The sequence below is a fragment of the Cygnus atratus genome, chromosome 6, assembly GCF_013377495.2.
Source record: "Cygnus atratus isolate AKBS03 ecotype Queensland, Australia chromosome 6, CAtr_DNAZoo_HiC_assembly, whole genome shotgun sequence".
Taxonomy (NCBI): Eukaryota; Metazoa; Chordata; class Aves; order Anseriformes; family Anatidae; genus Cygnus; species Cygnus atratus.
In genome coordinates this window covers 22,693,289-22,716,120 of record NC_066367.1, presented here as the reverse complement: position 1 = coordinate 22,716,120, position 22,832 = coordinate 22,693,289, and the positions used below count along the sequence as shown (strand labels likewise).

General features: G+C 36.4%; 1 protein-coding gene across 2 annotated transcripts in view; it reads left to right on the top strand.

Moving 5' to 3' along the window:
- SLC4A10 (solute carrier family 4 member 10) overlaps positions 1-22,832 on the top strand; it is a 119,109-nt gene that overhangs the window by 82,298 nt on the left and 13,979 nt on the right. For both annotated transcript variants that reach the window (XM_035571482.1, XM_035571473.1), the window contains exons 12-19: positions 1,245-1,419; positions 1,620-1,753; positions 2,263-2,508; positions 14,792-14,897; positions 17,843-18,004; positions 18,260-18,373; positions 18,767-18,928; positions 21,705-21,956. In XM_035571482.1, coding sequence (XP_035427375.1) covers positions 1,245-1,419; positions 1,620-1,753; positions 2,263-2,508; positions 14,792-14,897; positions 17,843-18,004; positions 18,260-18,373; positions 18,767-18,928; positions 21,705-21,956 — 1,351 coding nt within the window. The remainder of the gene's footprint in view (positions 1-1,244; positions 1,420-1,619; positions 1,754-2,262; positions 2,509-14,791; positions 14,898-17,842; positions 18,005-18,259; positions 18,374-18,766; positions 18,929-21,704; positions 21,957-22,832) is intronic.

Here is a 22,832-nt window from a genome sequence, read left to right as displayed (position 1 = left end):
GACTGGCTTGGCATATGATTTTTTTTTGAGGCCTTATTCCTGATTTGCATACCATGTAGTTGAAAAAGATAATACTTGCTAATTTGTAGGGAGGGCAAGAGGAATTAAATTTTCACATTGTATTTACTTGCAAGCTCCTTTCTTGATTATTTATAAAGGTCAGACTGCTGTTAAACTCAGTTAACATTTCTGATTTCTGTTTGAAGGAAAAGTTGGAAATGGTCCTGTCACATATATTATGAATGCTTACAACTATTTTGTTGTTGAATTTTCTGGGTTGTGCAGTAGCACTTTTTTTTGGCCTCGGTAAGCCCTGGTATATGAGACTATAGTTCCTGTGGTGCCTACAACATACACACATCTGAGGGAAGAATTTGTTCCAAGGAACACTTATACTCTCTTGTCTAATATTGTGTGGTGTAAGCCCATCGGCTATCAGGAGTTACCTTAGTGCAGCATCATCATGCTGATAGCTGTACATTAGACATTTCCTTTTCTTTGCTGCCTCTTGATAATTAACTGTCATTCCCACCTACACAAGGCTAAACATTCAGATGCAGTGTTGCTGTACACAGTGCAGCAGAGGTGTGTAATGGTCAGTCTGTCTGTATGTCATTCTCCTTCTTGTGAATCTGTTATTGCAGGCTTGAAGGATCATTTTAGTATTTAGGAGCAGGTAACACTTTGTCTCCCCACTTTACCTCAGCACCATCTGATACGGTGTGCATATGAGAAAAAGAGCATTGTGGGATATTTGTTTTAACTTTGTTGTTTATTGTAATGGACTGTCTGTTCCTAAATATTTGATCATATTTAGCGTAGCGTGAATGACAAAATACGACAATTCTTGTCCTTGGAAAGTTATGGCCTAGATTTAATTCTGTTACCAAGTGTATGTAGGAAGAGGTTCTCAGATAAAGAATGTGATGTGCTCTACGTGTAGAAGTGTGGGCAAATGGGCACTGTAGTAGCTCTCTCATTAAAGAAATGCAAAGAATTATTTCACAAAAATACTAGAGTTGTATGCGTGGGAGCTAACAACTGTTTTATTTTGTTTTAAAAACAATTTCCTGGTGAACGCTACCAGAACAGAGTTCCCAGAAACTTTCTTCTGGGGAAGGATGAATTATAAGAGGATGTATCATTCGATTAAGGGAGCATAGCTTCTCTGCAGCTACTAAGGAATATTATGGAAAAAAGTTCAGTAAACTTTTTTCATTAATTTTCTCTCTTTTATTTTTTAGATTTTTTGGAGGATTGATTTTAGATATAAAAAGAAAAGCTCCGTTCTTCTGGAGTGACTTCAGGGATGCTCTCAGTCTACAGTGTCTGGCATCGTTTTTATTTCTCTACTGTGCTTGCATGTCTCCTGTCATCACATTTGGTGGTCTACTAGGAGAAGCAACTGAAGGTCGTATAGTATGTGTTAAATCTGAACTTTCAAAGCAAACTTACATTTGTAGGTTTGTGGTTAGTATTTTTTTTATTATTACTGTTGTTGCATGAGGGCACAACCTTTAAAATACTTGTGTTTCAATGTTTAGAAGATGACAAATCAATACGATGCTAAAAGAACCTGATTGAAAATTTATAGACACTTCAATCTGTATCATTTTCAGAGTGCAATAGAATCGCTGTTTGGAGCATCCATGACTGGAATTGCCTACTCTCTCTTTGGTGGGCAGCCCCTCACTATACTTGGCAGCACAGGACCGGTATTAGTGTTTGAGAAGATCTTATTCAAATTTTGCAAGTAAGTGGAGTAGAGCTATTTAAAATTTCAAACATATTTTTAAATGAAATGGCTAAATGTGTATGACCAAATAACATTTATGGAATCCTTATATGCAAGGTAAAGACTTACTCCACTGACTTATTTGTACGCAAACATGTTTGAGATGGGTGAGATCATGATATGCATCATTGCTAAGGTGTTTTTGGATAAAATTAGAAACATTGATCACCAAATTCCAACATCTGAAGCAATAAGATCAGGAGTTTGTTTTGGAGTGGACTGCTTAGGCTTTTGGAGACTGAAAATTATTCAGTGACTGTGAAAAGTGTATTGTTGGTAATGCAAAAAGGGTGGGTTGGTTCTGCTCCCCGTCCTCCTACCTGCTCCCTGCCTTCCCTCTGCTGCCCCCCAGGCTGTATCCAAAATAAACACATCCCTAGGAAAAACGATTTTGGACCTGCCTCTTCTACATCTAGGAAACTGTGGCTGGACAGAAGTTAAACTGTGTTTATTTATTTTTTCTTTAGAGAGTATGGATTGTCATATCTTTCTCTGAGAGCTAGCATTGGACTGTGGACTGCAATCCTGTGCATCATCCTTGTTGCAACTGATGCAAGCTCCCTAGTCTGTTATATTACACGGTTTACCGAAGAAGCTTTTGCTTCTCTTATCTGCATCATTTTCATTTATGAGGCCTTAGAGAAGCTATTTCATCTCAGTGAGACATACCCAATCAACATGCACAATGATTTGGATCTTCTGACTAAATACTCGTAAGTACGATTTCTTCTCTTACCCCTGGGCTTTTTCGTAGGAGACTATCTTTCTGATGTCTAGTGCACAGCAGGAAAAGTTTTCAATAGTTGTGGACTTAACATGTAGAAGCCATTGAGTTAGGCATGATTCTGGCGCATGGAAGCAGTCATTACTAGAGGTATCAAACTCTAATCTTAAGTAAAAAATATCTTGACTTGGAGTTTTGGAAAGGTTACATGTGTGAAAGTTGGGAGTCCTACAATAAAACAGAGTCTTGGAGCAACCTCAGCTTTAGTTTTTTATTCACGTTTTTATTTAGTCAGGTGCAACTCAATGAACTCTTAGTATAACTTTGTACTGGTGCTTCATAATATTTTATTGAGCGTTCAGGCATATTTTTATATCATATTTACCTGTTTTTTTCTTCAAATTGAAATATTGACCTATATAAAAATTTGATGTATCTCCGTTTATTTTAGCCTCCATGGCAGCTAAGGTTCAAGCTCTGAGAACTGAAGAGGATTCAGAGTTGTTAGGTGCTTCTCAGAAGTGATTGATTTTGTCATAATCAATTTGTTCTTAATAAGATTTTTAATATGACTCCATTTAAGCACCCGTACTTTACTATGTTTGACAAGGTTTGACAAGTGTTTTTTGATTGGGAGTGTTAATAAAGGACAAGATCCTAATCTGGTTTGAGGCCAATTAAGCCTGGTCACCCCAGCAACTAAAATGTCATTAAAAAGCATTTTCAGAGAAGATCCGCCCCCAGAAATGTCTTTGTTATTCCACTGAACCCATTTGAACCCTCTGCATGAGCAGGGTGGGGCCCAAAAGAAACAATGCTTGAACAGTGCCACGTCTTCTGTTCAGTGGAAAAACAGGAGTGTCTCAACCAAATGTCTCATTTGCATTTTAAGCTGAGAAAAACAAAACACAGCAACAGAGAAAATAATTGAGCTTTGTGTATGTTGTCATCACTAGTAAAATAGGTAGTAAAACCTGAATCTGAATGTGCATACCTTAATACACAGAACAAGTTAAAATATAGAAACTGTAGTTAGTTCTGCTGTGACATGCTCTGTCAGTATGCTGAAAAAATAGTATTTTTCTCTGAGTTTAATTGGTAGACAAAGAAATACTAGTTTGAAGAGAAGGCAGTAAACATCAAGAATAGACCATGAACGCAGTTAGATTATATCCTGATCTTGTTTAACTTAATGAAGTTGATATTTTACTCTAAAGAGCCTTATATAGAACAGTATTTGTGGATTTTCTTTTCCTATACCACTTCAAAGTAGTTGTGTCAAAGGGAAACAGAATATGATGTTCTCATATTGTTTTGACAAACAGATGTTGAAATACTATACAAAGACAAAATTTTATTCAGAAACCATTTAGCAGGCAGAGCTTAGATGTTAAAATATGTAATGAAAAACAAAAATGGGGATATTATGTATCTGTGGTAAGCTGACTTTATTTGTTTTTAGCTGCAAATCTATTTGAGGTTTCAGAAAGTTAAATTAACAGTCTTGCTTGGTATAGTGGTACAGTGATAGGTATCTCTATATTTTATGATAAAATTTTATCATTCTCCTCCTTACATTTAAAATCAATGTATTTGTTTTTGTTTAAAATCCCATTCACTAATCAGAATGCCAAAATGATTTTTGATGGGTGCTGTTTACTCACTGCCTGTTGTTAGTAACTGTTTTCATTGAATACAGAACGTGCAGAGCACACAAACACAAAAGAAAGAAGAAAAAAAGGGGGGAAAAAAAGAAAAAAAAAAAGGCAGCAATTGTTACCCTCTGATTAAAGCTATTGACCTGTCCTATAGTGTTGGAATACCAGCACAAAAGTTTTAGAGCTTTCCAAATGCAATTACTGAAGGACAAGCATCTTCCAGATGTTTGTTGACTACTGCCTGATGATTTCAAGCAAATACAGAATCACAGAATCACATATCATGATCAAAATTGTATGATAAAATGGTCATGTACAATTATTTATAGGGTCATCATTTCATACATATATTCTCAGTTGTTCATTCACTCTGAATAGTGCAAATAAATTGACTTCTCAGCTCTTACATTATATTTCACTTACGGCATCTGTTATATCTTCTACTTGCAGCAACAGCCTATTTATTACTAATAGCATGACCATGGCAACTGACCCCTCCAATGTCAAAACAAGTAGCTGTAGGCATAGTTATAGGCAGCATAGTTCTTAAGAGATGTGGCTTATATATTTTTTACATTAAACCTGATTGTTGGAGACATCAGTATGCATATTGATTATCTTGCATCTAATTCACTGTCTGCTCTGCTGTCTAAGAGCCCATCTGCTTGTTCCAAGAATCTGTGCACTGAACATTGCGAAGTGGTAATTCCAGCCTCTTCTGTTCCCTCCCCTCCCCTTCACCATAGTTTGTCTTAGTTCTTCAGAACTGGCCCCAAAAGACTGGGAGAGCTGAAAGATATGCTGTGTTGGAGCAACTGCACCTCAGCTCTCCAAATTACCAGTGCATTCACAAAAGGCTGGGTGCATCCTGAACTCGACAAGTCTGCAGCACAGATATGTGCACATTACTCTGTCCAGACACATTGTCCATTTGCCCAGGACGTGAAGGTATCTCAATTATCATTTGCATGTGATCATCACAAGGCAAAAAAAAAAAAATCAAATTTCAGAAATTCCTGAGTAAAAAAGACCTGTCAGTGGAAATGATATAACTGTACCTGTACTGCTGAGGCTAATATTTGATTTTTGCAAGTCATGTATCATCCTTGAAAAACTGAATTTTACATTCCTTGATATATTTGGAGTGTGTGAACACCCAGCAAATTAACTGTCTCTGTGATATACAGTGTTTGGTAGTGGCAGTGATGATTCATCTAGGTAGTACTGTGATTTTTTTCCCCTTTCTTTAAATACTGTGGGAAAGAAACAAACAAAAACTTTTGAGGGAAATAAAATTCTAATTAACAAAAATCATAGAACTTACGTTGTTACATGATTGCTTTTTCATTCAGATAGCAAGTCCAGTTTTCTCAAATGTTATAATCATGGAATGGTTTGGGTTGGAAGGGACTTTAAAGTTCATCTAATTCCATCCCCCCTGCCATGGGCAGGGACACCTTCTGCTAGACCAAATTGCTCAAAACTCCATCCAACTTGGCCTTGAACACCTCCAGGGGTGGGGTATCCACAGCTTCTGTGGGCAGCCTGTTCCAGTCCTTCACTCTCATAGTAAAGAATTTCTTCCCAACATCTATTTGAAACCTACTTTTTTTTAGTTTAAAACCTTTACTGCTTGTCCTATCCCTGACAAAGAGTCCATCCCCAGCTTTCCTGTAGGCCCCCCTGAGGTACTAGAAGACTGCTATAAGGTCTCTGTGGAGCCCTGTGGTGCAGAGTCAGAGAAGCTTACTGGCAGAGCTTGAAACCTTACCAAGTTTGACAGTAAAAGCATTATGGTTTTTAAAAATTCTATGCTTAATACTTTCTTTTGGTTCAAGAATTTTTAAATGGGTTGCCTGATGTATTTAAATCATTCCAAAAGTACTCAACCTATTTGGACCGAGACATTATGAAGGTAAAACAAGTATACAACTTTTTGAAAAGGAAGTTAGTTAAAATACAAACAGTCTGGAATATGATTTCAAAATAACATTCAATGAAAACAAACAGTCTAGCAAATCAGTCAGCACCATATTTCAGTTATGTTACAGGGGCATTTTTCCTAAGTTTCAGCGCTATATTCCTTCAATTTTCAACTGAAAAAAAGCCATCATAGTCCATTTGCTTCCAGGTAAATGGAAAGACCTCCTCATCTCTATCTTCCTTTCTTCAAGGAAAAATCTCTCACCTCATTCCATATTCCAAAGGCCAGCAGTGTTTTCTTAATAGTCTGGTTCCTTCAGCACACATTGCCAGGAGGAGTTCAAGGGACTGATTTCATTTCCCTCACTGTTAAAACTGATTTTCCCTTTTCAACATATTTGTAAACATTTTCATCTGGTACTGGCCTTTCCCATCCACCCAGTTTACCAGTGAAAAAGGGTGCAGAAAGTTACTGTTTCTGCTATGGTTCCATCTGCATAGACAGCCAGGAACAGCTTTGGCTTACCCTCAGGACCTGTTTGAATGACTCTAAATGTCTTATCAATTCCAGAAAGATCCATAAGTTCCAGAAGGATCTTACTAGAAGACAAGTAAGCTCAAAAACTTACTTGAAGTAAAAATCTCAGTTTTGTGGACTTGAATTTGCGGACTTTCATGAGAAATGAGAAGCTTTTTTCTGCAGCATCTGACTGCAGTCCTTCTATTTGTAGTTCAAATGGGTAGCAGACTTGGACTGAAACTGGTCCTGTCCTTAAAGGACCAGCATACTCTGTTACAGAAGCTAATTAGTATCTGCTGTTTTGCTAATTAAAACAGCTGTTTGCATTTTTTTTATCTTCGGGGATTTTAAAGACAAGTTTTTAATTGTTAGTAAAGCCTTGGCAGTTCTTTAATTAGCAATGGGTGAACTTCAAAAGGTTGAGCAACTCATTTCTCTTTGGATGCTTTGCCAAAGCTTATGTAAATCTTTATCTCGAATCTGCAATTCTGTACTAGAAAACTCAGGTTATACTGTAAAATTCCTGTTTCCTGTATTCTCACTGTTGTCTACTAAAAACAAAAGAAGTTAAATAGGTGAGGGTAATGTATATATTTGAAGCTTTGGTCTAAGCTGTGGCCTAGCCTTCTCCCTTATCATATGGCCTTTCTAAGGATGCTCTGATGTCCATACGTAGTTGGTTTGCATCCCAGTATTGGTGCCTTTGTCTTGGTGAAGAAATGACTTTGACTCATGAAAAGTCATTGGCGTGCTGTTAGTATCATCCTTTGGAGTACTAGAAAGACAAAGAAAATATCATTTTAAATGGTTTGTATTTCAAACAGATTGTAACCATATTTCAAGTGAGAAAGGCGTATTTTGGGTGGGTTTGACTTCTGTCATAAACAATCTCCACTGCAGGAGTTTTGTATAAAAGACTCTACTACATGTATCTCCTCTTACATTTAAGAGCATAGAAGTCACTACTAGTATCTGCCATAATAAACCTTAGAAGACTATAAAAAGAGCATTTAGAACAGCTTTGTTTTATTTTTTATTAAATTGCACATACCCAAATATTTGAAAATCAGCTCAAAGTCCTCCTAAAAGTGTTCTTATTTACTATTTTACCACTTTAGGTAGAATATATTAATTTGTTACAGAATCCTATCAAATTCAAAAAGACAAATGCATCTTTTATGCACGATCTAATGAGCGTATAACTAGTCCTGATGCACTTTTTACTCTTTTTCTTTGTTATGCTTGTTTGTTACTCCGCATTAAAATGTTGGCTATGATCCTCAGATGATCTTTCAGGAAAACCTGTTTAACTTTAAGAAAAAGTTCTGTCTTTAGACTATAGGTAATTAGACATTGAAGAACTAGATCAAAAAAAGGACAAAGGCAACCTGATTTTCAGCGTGCTGCTGCGGTGCAGTTTTTTTCTTTTTAAAATGCATTGTTTTAAAGGAATTTAAATACAGTAGCTGTAGTGTTTGTTAAATGAAATACACATATTTTTTGGTCTGGACTTTGTTTTTTCTTTCTTAGTCTTTTTTTTTTTTTTTTTTTTTTACTGTGACCTTTTTGTATTTGTCATGCCATTAGCATTTGTAGGTTGGCATAGCAACTCTTTTATTTCTGCATTCTCCTCCTCCTGCTTTTTCCTACTCCCATAGCAAATATATCTCCAGCCAGTGAATTCTGTCTGTAACACCGATGCACATCAGTTTTAATGTATACGTTAAATATTGCTAGGAAAGGAGACCGCTGCTACTGAGTGGATTGAAAATAGAGGTTCTCAAAAGGAAAACAAAATGAACATCCATGATGAAAGTAATGAGATTTAGAAAACAATCCAGTATTCTTTAAAAGACCAACATTTTAAGAAAGTTATCTATGAATACAGAAAATATATTATTTCTCTGAGCGAGGTTCAGATCTTGGGACTTTATATACCTTCTGTTTTTTATCAATCCTTTTTTTCAGAGAGGTGGATTCGTGTTGTTTTTAATATTCTTTACCAGAAGTTACTCAATTATTAACAGATTACATTGAATAATTTTAAAGTGATTTCTTGGCATAGTAATATGCATATTACAATCTGTCTTGGTATTGACATGCACTTAAGAATTAGGAGTAGAAAATCCCACTCTGATGTAATTAAGGAGCCAAGATCATGTCAATCTCAGTATCTTTTGCAGGCTATAGAAACCATTGCTTCTAGAAGTCATTGTGAAGATCAGCTTTGTGCATACCACTATCTGCACAAACAAGCTTTAAATCTTTCAATATATATGTATATGTGTATATATATATTGAATATATTGATATTAATCAAATACATTATTACTGGATGCAAATTACATTCTTCTATGCTTTGTATTCCTTGAGTTGCAGGTGGAATGAGTAGTCTCTAATGATCAGCACATGGTATTCTCATTGGGATCCCAAACATATAGTTGAATTCCAGTTCATGTAATGATTTCTTTGTAGGCAGATATGAATATAGATTTTCTTCCCCCATTTGTAACTTTTTTTCCCCCTACAATTAAGTAACTGTGCCATATCCTCTGTTTCTTCCCCTAAGAATGTCCTTCTTCTTCCAAGAACCATGCAACTGCCATCATTAAGTTTAAGTGCTGGTTCCGTGCTGGTTCCCTTCTGCTTCCTGACAAACCCTGGAATCCAGAAAAAATTTTGCTTTATTCTAGGACTTCCCTATCTCTGTTCAACCTGACTGACTCATTTTATTTTCTCCTTCTGTTGAGTCCAATAAGTGCTCACCTAGCTTCATTCTTTCCTATTCCCTATCCCCTCTGCTTTGGAATAGGATCTCTGTGTTAAGCAATTCTGCATGGCAATCAGCTGGTCTATACAATGTTGTCTTAATCTAGAAAAATTTATGTACAATCCTTGGATTACTTTTATAGTACATTTGTGTATTGGTACACTACACTTGAATGATCAAAAATTAATGTTAATCTGACCATATAGCTTGTGAATCTCTTCTCAGGTATAAGTGTTTTATTTTTTTAACTTTGGAAGTGGGAATAGATTACAACCTAGAACTATTTCTGAGTGAAAGCTTGCAGTTGACTAATGAAAATGAGAAATGTCCCACATAATAACACAGATTTTCTTCAAGATAAACTCTCTCTATAGCAGTTACATACCATAATATTGCTAAGAATGCATGGACTGCATTCTGCACCTGGCAGCTAATAAAGACCAGTCTTTATGAGTGACAGACAAGTTTAACAAAACTACAATATAATTATAAATCTGTTTTCTAGACTTTCTCCTTGGGAGAACAATGTTCTCCTTCTTAGGAGCTATCCAAAGAAACCCAATTCTTTGTGATTTGTTCACTGTGACACCAGCACCCCCCCTCCCCCCGATATATTTATATAGATATATTTATGTGTATATGAATTTGTTGTGCTTCTGAGTGCATTATCTAGATACTTTTACATTTTTTTCCCCTCAACTTCACCAACCATGCTATATAGACTTCCAAATTTGTAGAATATACTTAGATGCCTACTGATGTTCGTGATCCTCAGAGAGGGGCTACTTAACTTAATGACTCAATGGTCTAATTCAGGATGGCAGATCTCATTAATAAATGAAGAAAAAAATTTCATCTTGCCGTGACAGCTGTGCCTTGAAAGGATTTCATGATACTGAGAATAGAACTCAACTGACAAGTCCATTTCCCATCAGTATTAATTATTTTGCTTCCAGTTTCTTCTCCACTGAGACCTTGGTTTCATCGTTATGAATGTTGACATGAGAAGGGGTATGGTAAATATAATGCCAGGGATATACAGGTGTTGTACATATGGGACAGCAGAAGAGATGAAGTCTATGATGCTGTTGTCTCTTTTTGTGTAGCAGCTGGACAAACAGAAAGACTCTTCAAGTACTCGTAAGAGTCACATGAAAATAGTATATTTGGAGACAACCTAAACATGCGTGGCATTCTGATACTACTGGGCTTTCCTTCAGCCTTGTAAATACAGTGTTAGCAATGCTTATGCGTATGTGGTAATGCATTACTTTTAAAACAAAATTAGTGATGTTGTCTTCAGTTTCCTATGATGTTCTTACTCTGTTATGTTATCAATGTACCGCATACCCATAGAGCATAGTCTGCTTCTTAGGGGAAAAGCTTCCTACTCTTTACCAAATATGTTTTCTGATATTTAGTGAGACATACTGTTTAACCAAGCACATTTTGTAACTTGTCGTAGTTGCCTGTTTTTTTTTTTTTTTTAAATAAATATTCATATCAAGTAAATCTCATTCTCTATATTAAGTGAGCCCAAAAGAGATTTTTCGCTTCCAGGAAGGGGAAGTAGTGTGTTAGCTAATCATGAAGAAGCTCCAGTTGCACCTTTTATAGAGCAGAGCCTTATCTAGTATTAATAGGTGTAGTTTTTAGTATGTACATGCTGGAAATATAAGAACTCTAAAGCAGAACCCTATGACTTGCATAAAATCATTAGTAGGAAGTGTTTCCCAGCCTTGAAAAGAACACACTGTAAAATGGCAGTTGCCTAGGGATGAGTGGCAATGAGGCTTTCAAAGGAGCTGCACCATGTAAGTGTTTTTTATTTACTCACAAAAACACCATGCAAGAGTCTTGTTCAGAGCTCTTACATTGTCTGTAATGGCAGCCGAATGGGCTCACACCATGCTGCACTGCGTGGGGAGGAAGGTGTGCTCAACGGAGCTTCATAAGCACATGGAGAATGAGCTTGAAGAACTGGGGATGAGAGGTAGAAATTAGGGATTCTCCCACCAGACATGTTAATTTTGATCAAGTAAATAGGCCTAGGGAATACGTTTCTTATTTTTGTAGGAAAAAGGTACACTCAGGATTGAGTGTTTTAGTACAGAACCTTTCACCCAACTGGTTGCTGAGCAGCAGTGATTTTATTGCTGATAAAAGGGGGGACAACTTTACATATAAAACAACGTGTTTCTAATTTACCAACCCATATTCTCTTTCCCTTTGTCCCAAGGAAGAGGGATCATACAGACAAGTCTTTTCGGTGCTAATAGGGTTAATAATGACTGTTCCTTTTGGGGAACACTGATAGTAATTTGAGGTGTCCTGAAGCTGCTGTTGTCAAACCCTAGCTCTGCTTTTTGAAAACAAAACAAGATGCAGAAAACGTCATGCACAGTGAAGTTATGATGGTTGTCTAAAGTTAATGAAACTTAAGAAAAAAATCAGCAGATTGGCAGCAGAGGTTTTTTTATTATTATTTTTTTTACTGTAGTGATGCCTATGCTTTTGCCACCACAACTAATGTCGTATTCTTCCCTGCCTGTGTTCTAGACATGAAAAAAGCAATTTCTTCCTAGCTATGATGAAAAAGAATCGAGTCCTTCCGTATCTTTTGGCATAGCAAAGGTGATTGCTGGCTTGTTATCACCAATAGGCATGGGACTATATTGCTTAGTTGCTACTGTATTTGGGGCTGAGTATGTTGCTTAGAAAATGTACTACTAGATGTATGTACAGTCTCTTGCTCATTGGTAACAGCATAAACTCCACATACATCTCTTGCAGTGGGCAAGTGCCTAGCACCTTAAACAATTTAAAAAGGATTTAAGCACATTTGAACCTTCAAGAAGCAACACAATTTTACTTAATTCCACCTTCTGAATAATAATTTATCAAGAAAATAGAAAGATGTGTTAGTGGTTAATAATTCAGCGTATTTTACTTTTTCTCCTGAGAGCTGACCTCTCTGTTAGAGTAAAAATGATGATGAAAGAGACTAAAAGTTTTAAGAGATGAAAGTAGAAAGCCTTATTTCTCTAATGTGAGTTCCTTCTTGTAGGTCAGTTGTTTTGGGAAATAGTCATCATTGTAGCAATTACATCTCTTATGAAATGTCACATTTTGGTAGTTGCTCTTTTATGTTCTGGCACTGAATGGTACCTCCAGTTGTGTTTTCTGGGCTGGAGAGGGATTGTCATTCCATCTTTCATTTCTGTGATCCTAAACAAAGATCTACTCTGACTTTAATTTTACCTCTTTCAGTAGAAAGCAGGATCCGATCTTTACAGTTAGGGCCTAATTCTGCACCCATTCAATTGCAAAAGCTGGGTGCAGGGTAAAGTTTTTGGTCTGTATGGGCAGAGTTTGCACAAGTCACTTTCTGAAGGATGATCTGCCATCAGTAAATGCCAACAAAACTTGGTACAGGCCAGACTCAAATGCTGTGAAGAAGGAAAGTGGTATTGATCTAGCAATAAACAGGGTGATGATCTCATCCGAAGGTGAATTACTTGAGCTGTATTGAACTATGCCTTCAATTGTCAGGCTTTTGAGTTTAAGAAAATAGAAAATTGTGGCTTCTCTAACTTCTAAATGGAACTTTGCAGTTTGCAGTACGTGTAGTTGTACTGTATAGTGTTGGTGACATGCACAGTCTTCCCTTCTAGTGAGAAAGTGACTGTGATTGAACAGCCCACATCACCTTGGCCTACTGTAATCAAATTCCAATGGGCCATCGCCCAGCGTCTGGCCAGTCTGCGATCAGCGATGGACCACAGGGGGCAGGGAGCTCCTGTGCTCCCAGGAAACAATCGTAACCTGAAATAGCCACACTTGTATTGTTGCATGAACGTCAAATACTCCCTTGCAGTAGCATAGACATCCCATTTATTGACTTTATTATGCTACCTTAACTCACTGTTATTGATGTGCTTCATTTAATTATTTTGTAATATTTTAAACATGCATTGAACACGCATTCATTTTGCACTTGAGGCCTGATCCAAAGCTTATTGTCTATTTGAAAGATCCAGTCTACTTCAATGACTTTTGGCTCAGGCCCTCTATTTTTCTGAATGCCATTGCTTTTCTTTTTTTTTTTCTTTTTTTCTTTTTGTTCATGGGCTGTAAGACTTTTTTCTTCCTCTTATAAATAGCTGCATTTATAATAAAAGCAAGGACTTGCACAAAGATAACCTGCATCTCTCCCTCTCTGTATATTAAATGCAGCTGTTTTGTCACATGTATAGTATTGTAATGGAAATACAATAGCACTATTCTGTACTCATAATGTAGATGGCAGAATTCCATGTACAGAAAATATCACAGTTTTATGTAGGAATCATCATCCTTGTTTTGTGGAAAGATAAACGTCCACAGAGAAAATTGATGGCTTAGCTAAGTGAATAAAGCGATACTCTGCTAGAATTGGAATGCAAATGTGTGCTTAATGGCTCTCTACTGTATAGTTAGATTTTATTCTGTACCCAGCTACTCCTGACAAATTTATCAGAAAAAGGAGTACAGAATTTATTTGCAGCTATCATAAGCAAGTTAAAATATGAGCAGGATAGATAGTCCTATAGATTTTTGAAGTAGGATTAATTTGAAGAGAACTGCAAAGCACAGTTGACATCTCGGAACCTACAGAGTATCCTGCAGATTTTGAAGTCTTTGTCAAAGAAAAAGCCTCCCACAGTTGCTTCAGAGGCTTTAAAGACTTAATTTTTGTTTTAAATTGCCTTTTTGAAGTACTGTCCTCCCACACTGCCTCTTCACCTTTATGTATGTTAAAATACACAATTCAGAATGAAAAGTATGCTTTTAAAGTAGCTGTGGGGAGAGGAAAAACAACAGACACAAAAGTTCCCAGAGCCTTTGGTGCTGGTGATCTTGCAGAGATCAGCTGACCAGGCACTTTGTCTGTTTTTCATGCGAAGGCATTCTGGTAAAGAAAAAGAAACAGAATGCAGACAGTTTGCATTTCAGAAACGTGTCAGCCCTGGAACTGTGCATAGCGTCTAATCCCATGTAGGGAAATACTGGTATAAGGGAGTGGAACAGGACTGGCACATTCTCAGTGTTAAAAACTGTGCTCAGAAGTATCAATAGAATAGGAGGAAAATAGATGGAAAAACATGCTGTGGACAGTGGTTTAAATAAGTCACGTTACGTACTGTATATGCGTATGCACCTCACAGCAAATTTTGCTCTAGTAATAGCACTAGCTACTGAACTACAAATTGCTTTAAAGCATGCATTTACTGAATTCATTTAAACTAAGATTATATGGCAAAGTAGAGCACGATTTTAATATGTCATAAAGTTGATAATTTGGATTTGTATCAGATACATCTTTTATTATTAAAGAAAAGATACTGTTTTGTCTTTTCAGATGCAATTGTGTGGAACCAGAACATCCTAGCAATAAAACCTTACAGTACTGGCAGGACTACAATATATCTGCATCTGACGTGCCATGGGGGAACCTAACTGTGTCGGTAAGTGAAATATTGAAACTTAGTAAATAAAGGTATAAGCATAAATAAGCATTTTATCTATTCTTAAGCAGCATATATATAGGAAAAATACTATGTTTTTTTCTGATCCTTGTTCAAATAAAGCATATAATATACTTAACAAAAGTTAACATAGACTTCGTAGAATTCTCTCTTTTTGTAAACATTTTGGTAGATCATTATGCAGTCTTTGATAGTACACATTAAAGCAAGTATGTGCATTTTGTGCCCTGCTTTGGAAACTCCTTGACACACTAGCACAAGAGTTTGACTGAGATTAAGTCTAAACATGTCAAATGATAACGGATTTGTCCTAAATTCTGCCAGATGGCAAAACCAAAGTTCCCTCATGTAGAAAGACTCTAGAAGCATTTATTTCCCCTAAAACATTCTTCCAGCTGTTCAGGCTATAAAGGAAAGGAAGGGAGGAAATTCTGTAAAGCTCCTGTTCAGTGGCCAAATTTCTCTTATCTAGGTCTTCAGTCTTATGGATGTCTTAGTTATGCAAATTATTTTACTGGGAAGAAGGACAGGAAAAAGCTACAAACAGTTTGGTTTAGCTCACATGGATAAGTTGTTTCTAAATGGTACACTTTCCTACATTTGAAGGATTTACTATTTCAGATTTTACTTCTTTAAAGCAACCTTTGCAACCTGATTAAAATGGCATATTGTGATCTAGCCAACGGTTTTTCTCACAAAGATATCGTTTTATTACAAAGCAAAAGAGAATTGAGTGAAAAAGGCATAAAGCTAAAGGTTCAAAAAATAAACGAGAATAACCCCATCGTAAGCACAACCAAATGAAGCACTTAAATCCCAATCCATCTTGACCACCTCCCACAGATTTTTTCCTTCAAAGGCAGGAATGCAGAAGAACTGGTGTCTTTCTATCATGAGTAAGCAAGAGCACTCTTCCATGGCTGTTAATATCTTCATAGCAAGGACCGCTCCTCATCTCTGTTGGTGTAGCAACAGCAGAGAGAAAGTTGAGGACTGCTGGCCTGAGGGATTCCAGCAATCCAGAATGAATATTCTCAAAACTGCAGCACACTCAAAGAGCATCTGTGCAGGGGCAGACTCCTCCTCTCACTTTCTCAGATCTCTGACAGTGTTTTTCAGAGTACATTTGCAGCTGAGGAGATCTAAAATAACAGATTTTGTTTTAACTATAAATGTAAAAGACCAGCTGCATTATATAAAACCCTTCAAAACTTCCAAAAAACCTTATTACCAAAATTTGAGTTTACATGCGTAGCAGTATAACTGACCAACTTTTCCTGTGAATCCCTATAATTGTCAAAGAAATATCCAAGTTTTTTCATGCTTTCATGTGTTTATTTCTTGCAAGCATCGTCAGGAAACTTCAATTCTCCTATGCTATAGAAATGCAATAAAAGATTATACCTAGTTGTCTATAAAAATTTGGTCAGTTTTACCCCCACTGTCTTTTCTGCTGCTCAGTTCTTTTTGTTGTTTCTTTTGTAATGTTTCTTTTCTGATGTATAAGTTCTAAGTTTTGAAGATCTAGGTTGGTCAGGAAAGACAAACACTTCTTCTTAAAAACCTACAGTAAGACCCAGTAAGAACAACTTTTTTTTTTCTGTCTAGGACAAACTAAGCATGATCAGAGTTTTTATTCTGATGGTGACAAAGTCAGTAGGTGCGTAGGTGCCTCTTCTTACACAAGGAACGTGTGTTATGCCAACGTCAAGGTCTAGCTCAGGCCAGGATAAGTCTTCTATTTGATGTCCCAAAATCTTGAGAATTTCCTGTTAAATATTTCCTGAAATATTTCTTTCCCAGCTAACACCTCAATTTCATCAGTCAAAAGTACATCACATTTATCCTAGGTATACTATTAGAGGAAAAAAAAAAAAAGAAAAAAGTTTTTCACTCCTTTGTCTCATGGCCTTTGAATAGAAACTGATTTTTTCAAGCCAGTGTTTGTTCAAAGACAAAGTTTCTCATAACATGGCAAGCCGCAGTGTTGTGTTGTGCATCTGATGAGCCAGTGACCCAGTTCATTTGAAACAAAAAGATCCTAATCCATCAGGATATCGCTGTATGGAATCTCTGATTCTGGGTGCTGTGGTTTTTTGTCTTAATATGCATGGAGGGTTTGGGGAAGGAAAAGGAAAGGATTGCAAGTCCAGAGCTTGTAGCTCCTATTTTTATAGCTACACTCTATTTCACTGCTTGTTAAAAAGTCTTGTTAAGACGAAGAAGTATGATTTTTAACAGCTAAGGATGCTACTGGAGAATTATCAGACATGTTTTCTACTGCACAGTTGATCTTAAATTATATTGGAAAAAAATAATACAGATTTTGGGTTCTGATACATTTTACCTGATCACATTTTAAAGCAAAAGATAATTTGTGGAATGTGCCGCCCCCATGTGGTATTAGATGTATTGGTCTCCTTTTAGGTTAATACTGTACATTCCAAGTAGCTTTTCCTCGCTTGACCTGTGAAGTTAAAACAAAAGTCAATTCTTGAGAATGAAGCAGGAATTCAGGAGCAGCCTTTCTCTTGGTTGTTTTCAAACTTTCCTTTCTTGGAAGGAATTAGGAAGAGCAAATCTGTTTTTGAAACAGAAAATAAATGTGTGTGTTCAATTTGAAATGTCTGTTTTTAAATTAATGACTTGCTTTATGGTATATCTTAGTGACTTTATCATGTAATAGTGGTTAAAAAAGTGATTCTTTTGAGAGTTTGAGACTTTTCCACGTAGACCAGATAGAAATACTTGTAGTCTTATTTTTTCAAAGAATAAATACCTAAAAATGATTTTACTATTTCTGTTAATACAATCTAGATTTTAGTTTGGGAACTAAAAAACTAAAAGTTTAGGAAAGTAATTGGAAAGAAAGTATCAGCATAAGCATACTTTTCAGAACAATACTACTTTGTTCTCCCTGATAGGAATGTAAAAAGTTTCATGGAGCATTTGTTGGACGAGCCTGTGGTCATCATGGCCCTTACGTTCCAGATGTCCTCTTCTGGTCTGTCATCTTATTCTTTTCTACAGTAACTCTGTCATCCACACTGAAGCAGTTCAAAACTAGCCGATACTTCCCAACAAAGGTGTGTGCCATTTGTTTAATTCAAAAGTTGTCATTAGTCATGTGCAAGCATGAATGCCAGCTGCACTGCAAATTCAGTTTGCTGCTGGTAAAATGGACGCTGTGTCTGTTCTCTGTTAAAAAATTGTGCCAGAATAAGTATGGTTTTATCTGTAAGCAAAAAATATCTTGAAACTCTGAAAAGAAATGAGTCCTAATAGATCCTAAATGACACGAGTGCTTTTGTTAAAGTTGTCATTTCTCTTGATAATCATAGGTGCGATCTGTTGTCAGCGATTTTGCTGTTTTTCTCACTATTTTGTCCATGGTTTTAATTGACTATGCCATTGGGATTCCATCACCAAAACTTCAGGTTCCAAATGCTTTTAAGGTAATTTGTTGATTAGTTGCACTGCCTTACTATTTTGATAAAATAGTGCACTATAGTAGTTTAATTTATTATATGTTTGTAGTCAGGGAGTACTGATACTATTAAGAATTTGTTGTGCTTGCCATATGCTATAAAACTGCTCTGATCAGTGGCCTGTGTAGTTGGGTGGGTCTCCTTCCAAATATAACCAAGTCTGCAGTACCCTAGATGCTATTATTACATATAGCTTCTCTTTTTGGTATTATAGGAAGTTTAGCATTTTTTTCTGTCATCTTATATAGAGAGATTATTTATTAATTTTAAAGGAAGTTGTATCCTAGAAATGTTTGTGTGTGTGTTCTTGTGTAGATAATCCTTAGATATCCTTAGTCATGCATGACTTTCTTTTTGTAGCCCACCAGAGATGATCGTGGATGGTTTATTACTCCTTTGGGGCCTAATCCTTGGTGGACAGTCATTGCTGCTGTAATTCCAGCCCTGCTTTGTACTATCCTTATCTTTATGGACCAGCAGATCACAGCTGTCATTATAAATAGAAAAGAACACAAACTAAAGGTATTCAGTCAAATAGTTCATTTTATTGTCATTTTCTGCTTCAGGTTATGTAATATATTTTCATCTACTTGAGGATGCTAATTTACTTTATGCTATATAGCACTGTTATTAAGCATTGTTATGCATTTTTCCATCAGTCTATGTGGTATCTGTGCCCTGTGTTCAGTGATTTGCTGCCTTACAGAAGTCTTTACTAGTGTGATTTGGTATAGAGATTCTGAATCAATAAAATTCTATCCTCTATACTTTATTTGGAGCATGATACCAATTCTCCTAAAGAAAATAACCCGGAAGTTAATCATTTCCTTCATCACTGTTATATTACGTCTTCAAATATTGACAGTGTTTGCCTACTGGACCAGACTTAGAAAAAACAGGGGTTATTTTGCATTACAAGATTTTTTTTTCCTCTCTCTTCATCTTTCTCTGTACTTCTACCCATCCATTTTTTATGTGTCCTTCCTCTTAAAGAATGGAGGAGAATAAGACTGAACTTTAATGGCACAATGGGTTCTTAAAACAACATAGGACAACTTCCTGCTCTGTTCTCTAACACTTTAGTTGCCTACAGATGGAGAGAGAAAAAGGGACATCACCCCTCTGAAAAACTGTTGGGCAAAATCTAGCAGCAGGTTTCTGTACATGTATATGCAGCGAGCTTAGGCTTGGCTTTTTTTTTTTTTGACATACTTTTAATAAGCAGCAATCCAATCCCAAGTTGCTTTAGCAAATGCATTTGCAACCTTCACTCTGCACTGCCTCTTCTTGGATGATTGTGACATTTGATATGTTCTTTTTTTGCCCTCTTTGTCAGCCTGGCTCTTCATGTCAATCCATAGCATTGCATGTGGTTAACTTGACAGATGCAGGAATTTGCTGCCAAGCTTTGGAATGTGTTTTTTCAGCACTGGCATCTGGGAGTCAGATGGTCCTCCTGGCTGCCCCCTTGTCTTGCTGCGTTTTAGTTTTGCTGGGGTCTGGTGTAGCATCACCTGTTGCTATGCTTCCTTTTCTTCCCATATGTCAGGTTCCTCAGATCATGTATGAATGTGAGGAAATGCTCTCGGATTCTGTATGCATTAGCAGATACATTCCTCATAAATGTGTCAGAAGGTAAAAAAAGGTGTCTCTGTTAGGATTTAGAATTAAACTTTTTCTTTGAGTGCATTGTGCATGTAACTAATATCTTTGTTTGACACATCTCTGAGCTTGTCAAGATGTGTCTTGGAGATAAGATTCATGAGTGCTTTTGGGGAGTGAGGGAAGGCCGCTAGAGTTGGTTCTTTTCATTTTCTGTATTTTATATGAATTCCCCTTTTCAGATAAAGTAAGTAAATAAGATGGCATTTTCATTTTGATGTGGCTTGCATTTTCATAAACCCAGACACTTCCCATTTTAGAAATTAAAGTTGTCTTCAGAAAGAAATGACTTGTTTGCTTCCAGCTTGTTCTTCCCCTCCTTTTTTTATACTTCCCATAGCAAATTCTGAATAGTGCACATTTCAGCTTTTGGCAGTCTCTGTAGCAAACCCTTCCAAGTTTAGTTTAGTTACTTTTTTTATGTCAAAAGGCATTTGCATGGGTTTACAGGCAAAATTATGGTTCAACATATTCATTGTTTGTATGAACATCACGGCTTCATCAGACCATGACATTGGATTTGTTGCCATATTGTGCAGATAACTCACTACCTGACTTTTTAAAGGAAAAATATCTTGATTTGTTGCTTGCAGCTACATAGTATTCCTGGATACTTACTAAAATAGAAAAAGAAATATTCCTTCTAGCTATGCTAACAAACATTTATATGAGTAAGCTTGATGCAGATCATTGGTCGTTTTCAAATATGTAGGCTTTTAAATGTGCCTGAGGTTTGACCAAAATGTTGTGTCCACAACCACAAAAGCAAAGCATAATGCTGGTAAATTGACAAAGTATTTGACTGCTACAGAGATAGTCCAAAACCAAAGGTTTTATACTGGCTTCCCATATAAATGTTTATTATATTACTTCTCAATATTGAATAAGGAAACCAGCAAAACAGCACTTGGTGATGATTATGATTATTTTGTAGTTTAATGTATAGCTTAGTTATAGCTTAATTTCTCTTAATATCTATCTGCCTGTTCTTAGGTTAGATGGAAGTACATTAAGGAACGCTTATTACTATCATGTGTTTACCATCTATAAAGACTTTACAAATATTGATGTGGTTTTCTGGCCATTTAGGGCATAAACTGATTTTGTAAATGTTAACTGGAGAGGTTTTATGTAGGAAAGAATCAAAATTCATGTTTTACCTTCTGTGTAGGGATGGATGGATGGCCTATTAAGATTAGTGCTATGGAAAGTAGGCAGTGCAGTTGGATGTTCTGTACACTAGCATCCATTGTTATTGAGAGAAGAGATTTACTTAAAACAGAAAAATGTCTGTATTTTCCATTGTCTTACTATTATCGTATTTACAAGCATAAAAACTATTTGTTGCCCATTATTGTGGCACCAAATTATTTTGGATTTATGATATATACACTTACAACAGAAGTGAGTCTAATAAAATTAATCATTTCAAGTGAACGGTAGGAATTCCCCTTAGATAACCGGTTCGCCACCACTACTGACCCAGCCTGGATACCACGTAAAAGAAAGCTATTTTCTGCTACAAGTCACGTAATTTTAAATTGTCTTTAGCTGTTCATTAGGAATGCCTGCCAATCTTCTTATTTCAGATGTCATTTTGTAACCTCTTGCTGTCATTGCATTTTTTTTTTTGCAGAAAGGATGCGGATACCATCTTGACTTGCTCATGGTGGCTGTCATGCTTGGAGTGTGCTCTATTATGGGACTGCCATGGTTTGTTGCAGCCACTGTCCTCTCTATTTCCCACGTGAATAGCTTAAAACTGGAATCGGAGTGTTCTGCTCCAGGGGAACAGCCAAAATTTCTTGGAATCCGGGAGCAAAGAGTCACAGGGCTCATGATTTTTATCCTGATGGGCTCATCTGTCTTTTTGACAAGTATTCTGAAGGTAATTTTGGGGAAATAATGAAAAGATAAATAATACTGCAGTACACAGAACATTTCACTGCTGTTACTGCATTATTTAATGACTGCCCTTTCCAGGCACATTACTATAATAATGTTGCACAATGATAATCTAAAGTGAAATTTTAATTTTGCCTAATAAAATCACTAGGGACATCTAACATTTTAAAGACAGAAACCTTATAATGAAATCTGGTCTTGCTGAAGTCAGAGTGAATTCTGCCATTCACCTGTGGTGTATCATTGTCATGAACCAGTCTTGCTCAGTTATACAAATAAGTAAATGTATGTAGGTAATTTAAGAACATTTTGTGAATTCTGGATAATTAAAAATACCTTCACAGTTGCAGGAGACTTTTTGTGGTTAATTCTTGGCAATGAACACAAAAATTCTCTCATGCTGCCAGCATGCTCTGCACTGCTCACCAGTGTCCTGAAACCGGGTGTCTAGTCATATGCTTATGTAATACCATCTATATGCGTAATACTGTTTATAAGAATTGTCAGGCCTCAGTGAAATCAGTAAGAGTCCATTCGCTGGCTTCAGTAAGATCAGAATTTAGACTTGCATGTTGCCACAGTGAAGGGAATAAGCACTTAGAACTTGAAAATCCCAGTACTGTTTTATTATGTACATCATAAAAACTTCACTTTGTTGAAACCAAACTGAACATATTTTGTGCATTTAGTATTTAAAACAAATACTTATCTATGGAAATATTCTGTAACCTACACACTTTATACTTAGAGGTTGAATATTTACTGTGTTCTCTTACTGTGCCATTCCATAAGTCATTCACCATTTATAAATGCTTATAGCACAGAACATTTCCTTCAGCAACGTGAAATATTTTTTGTG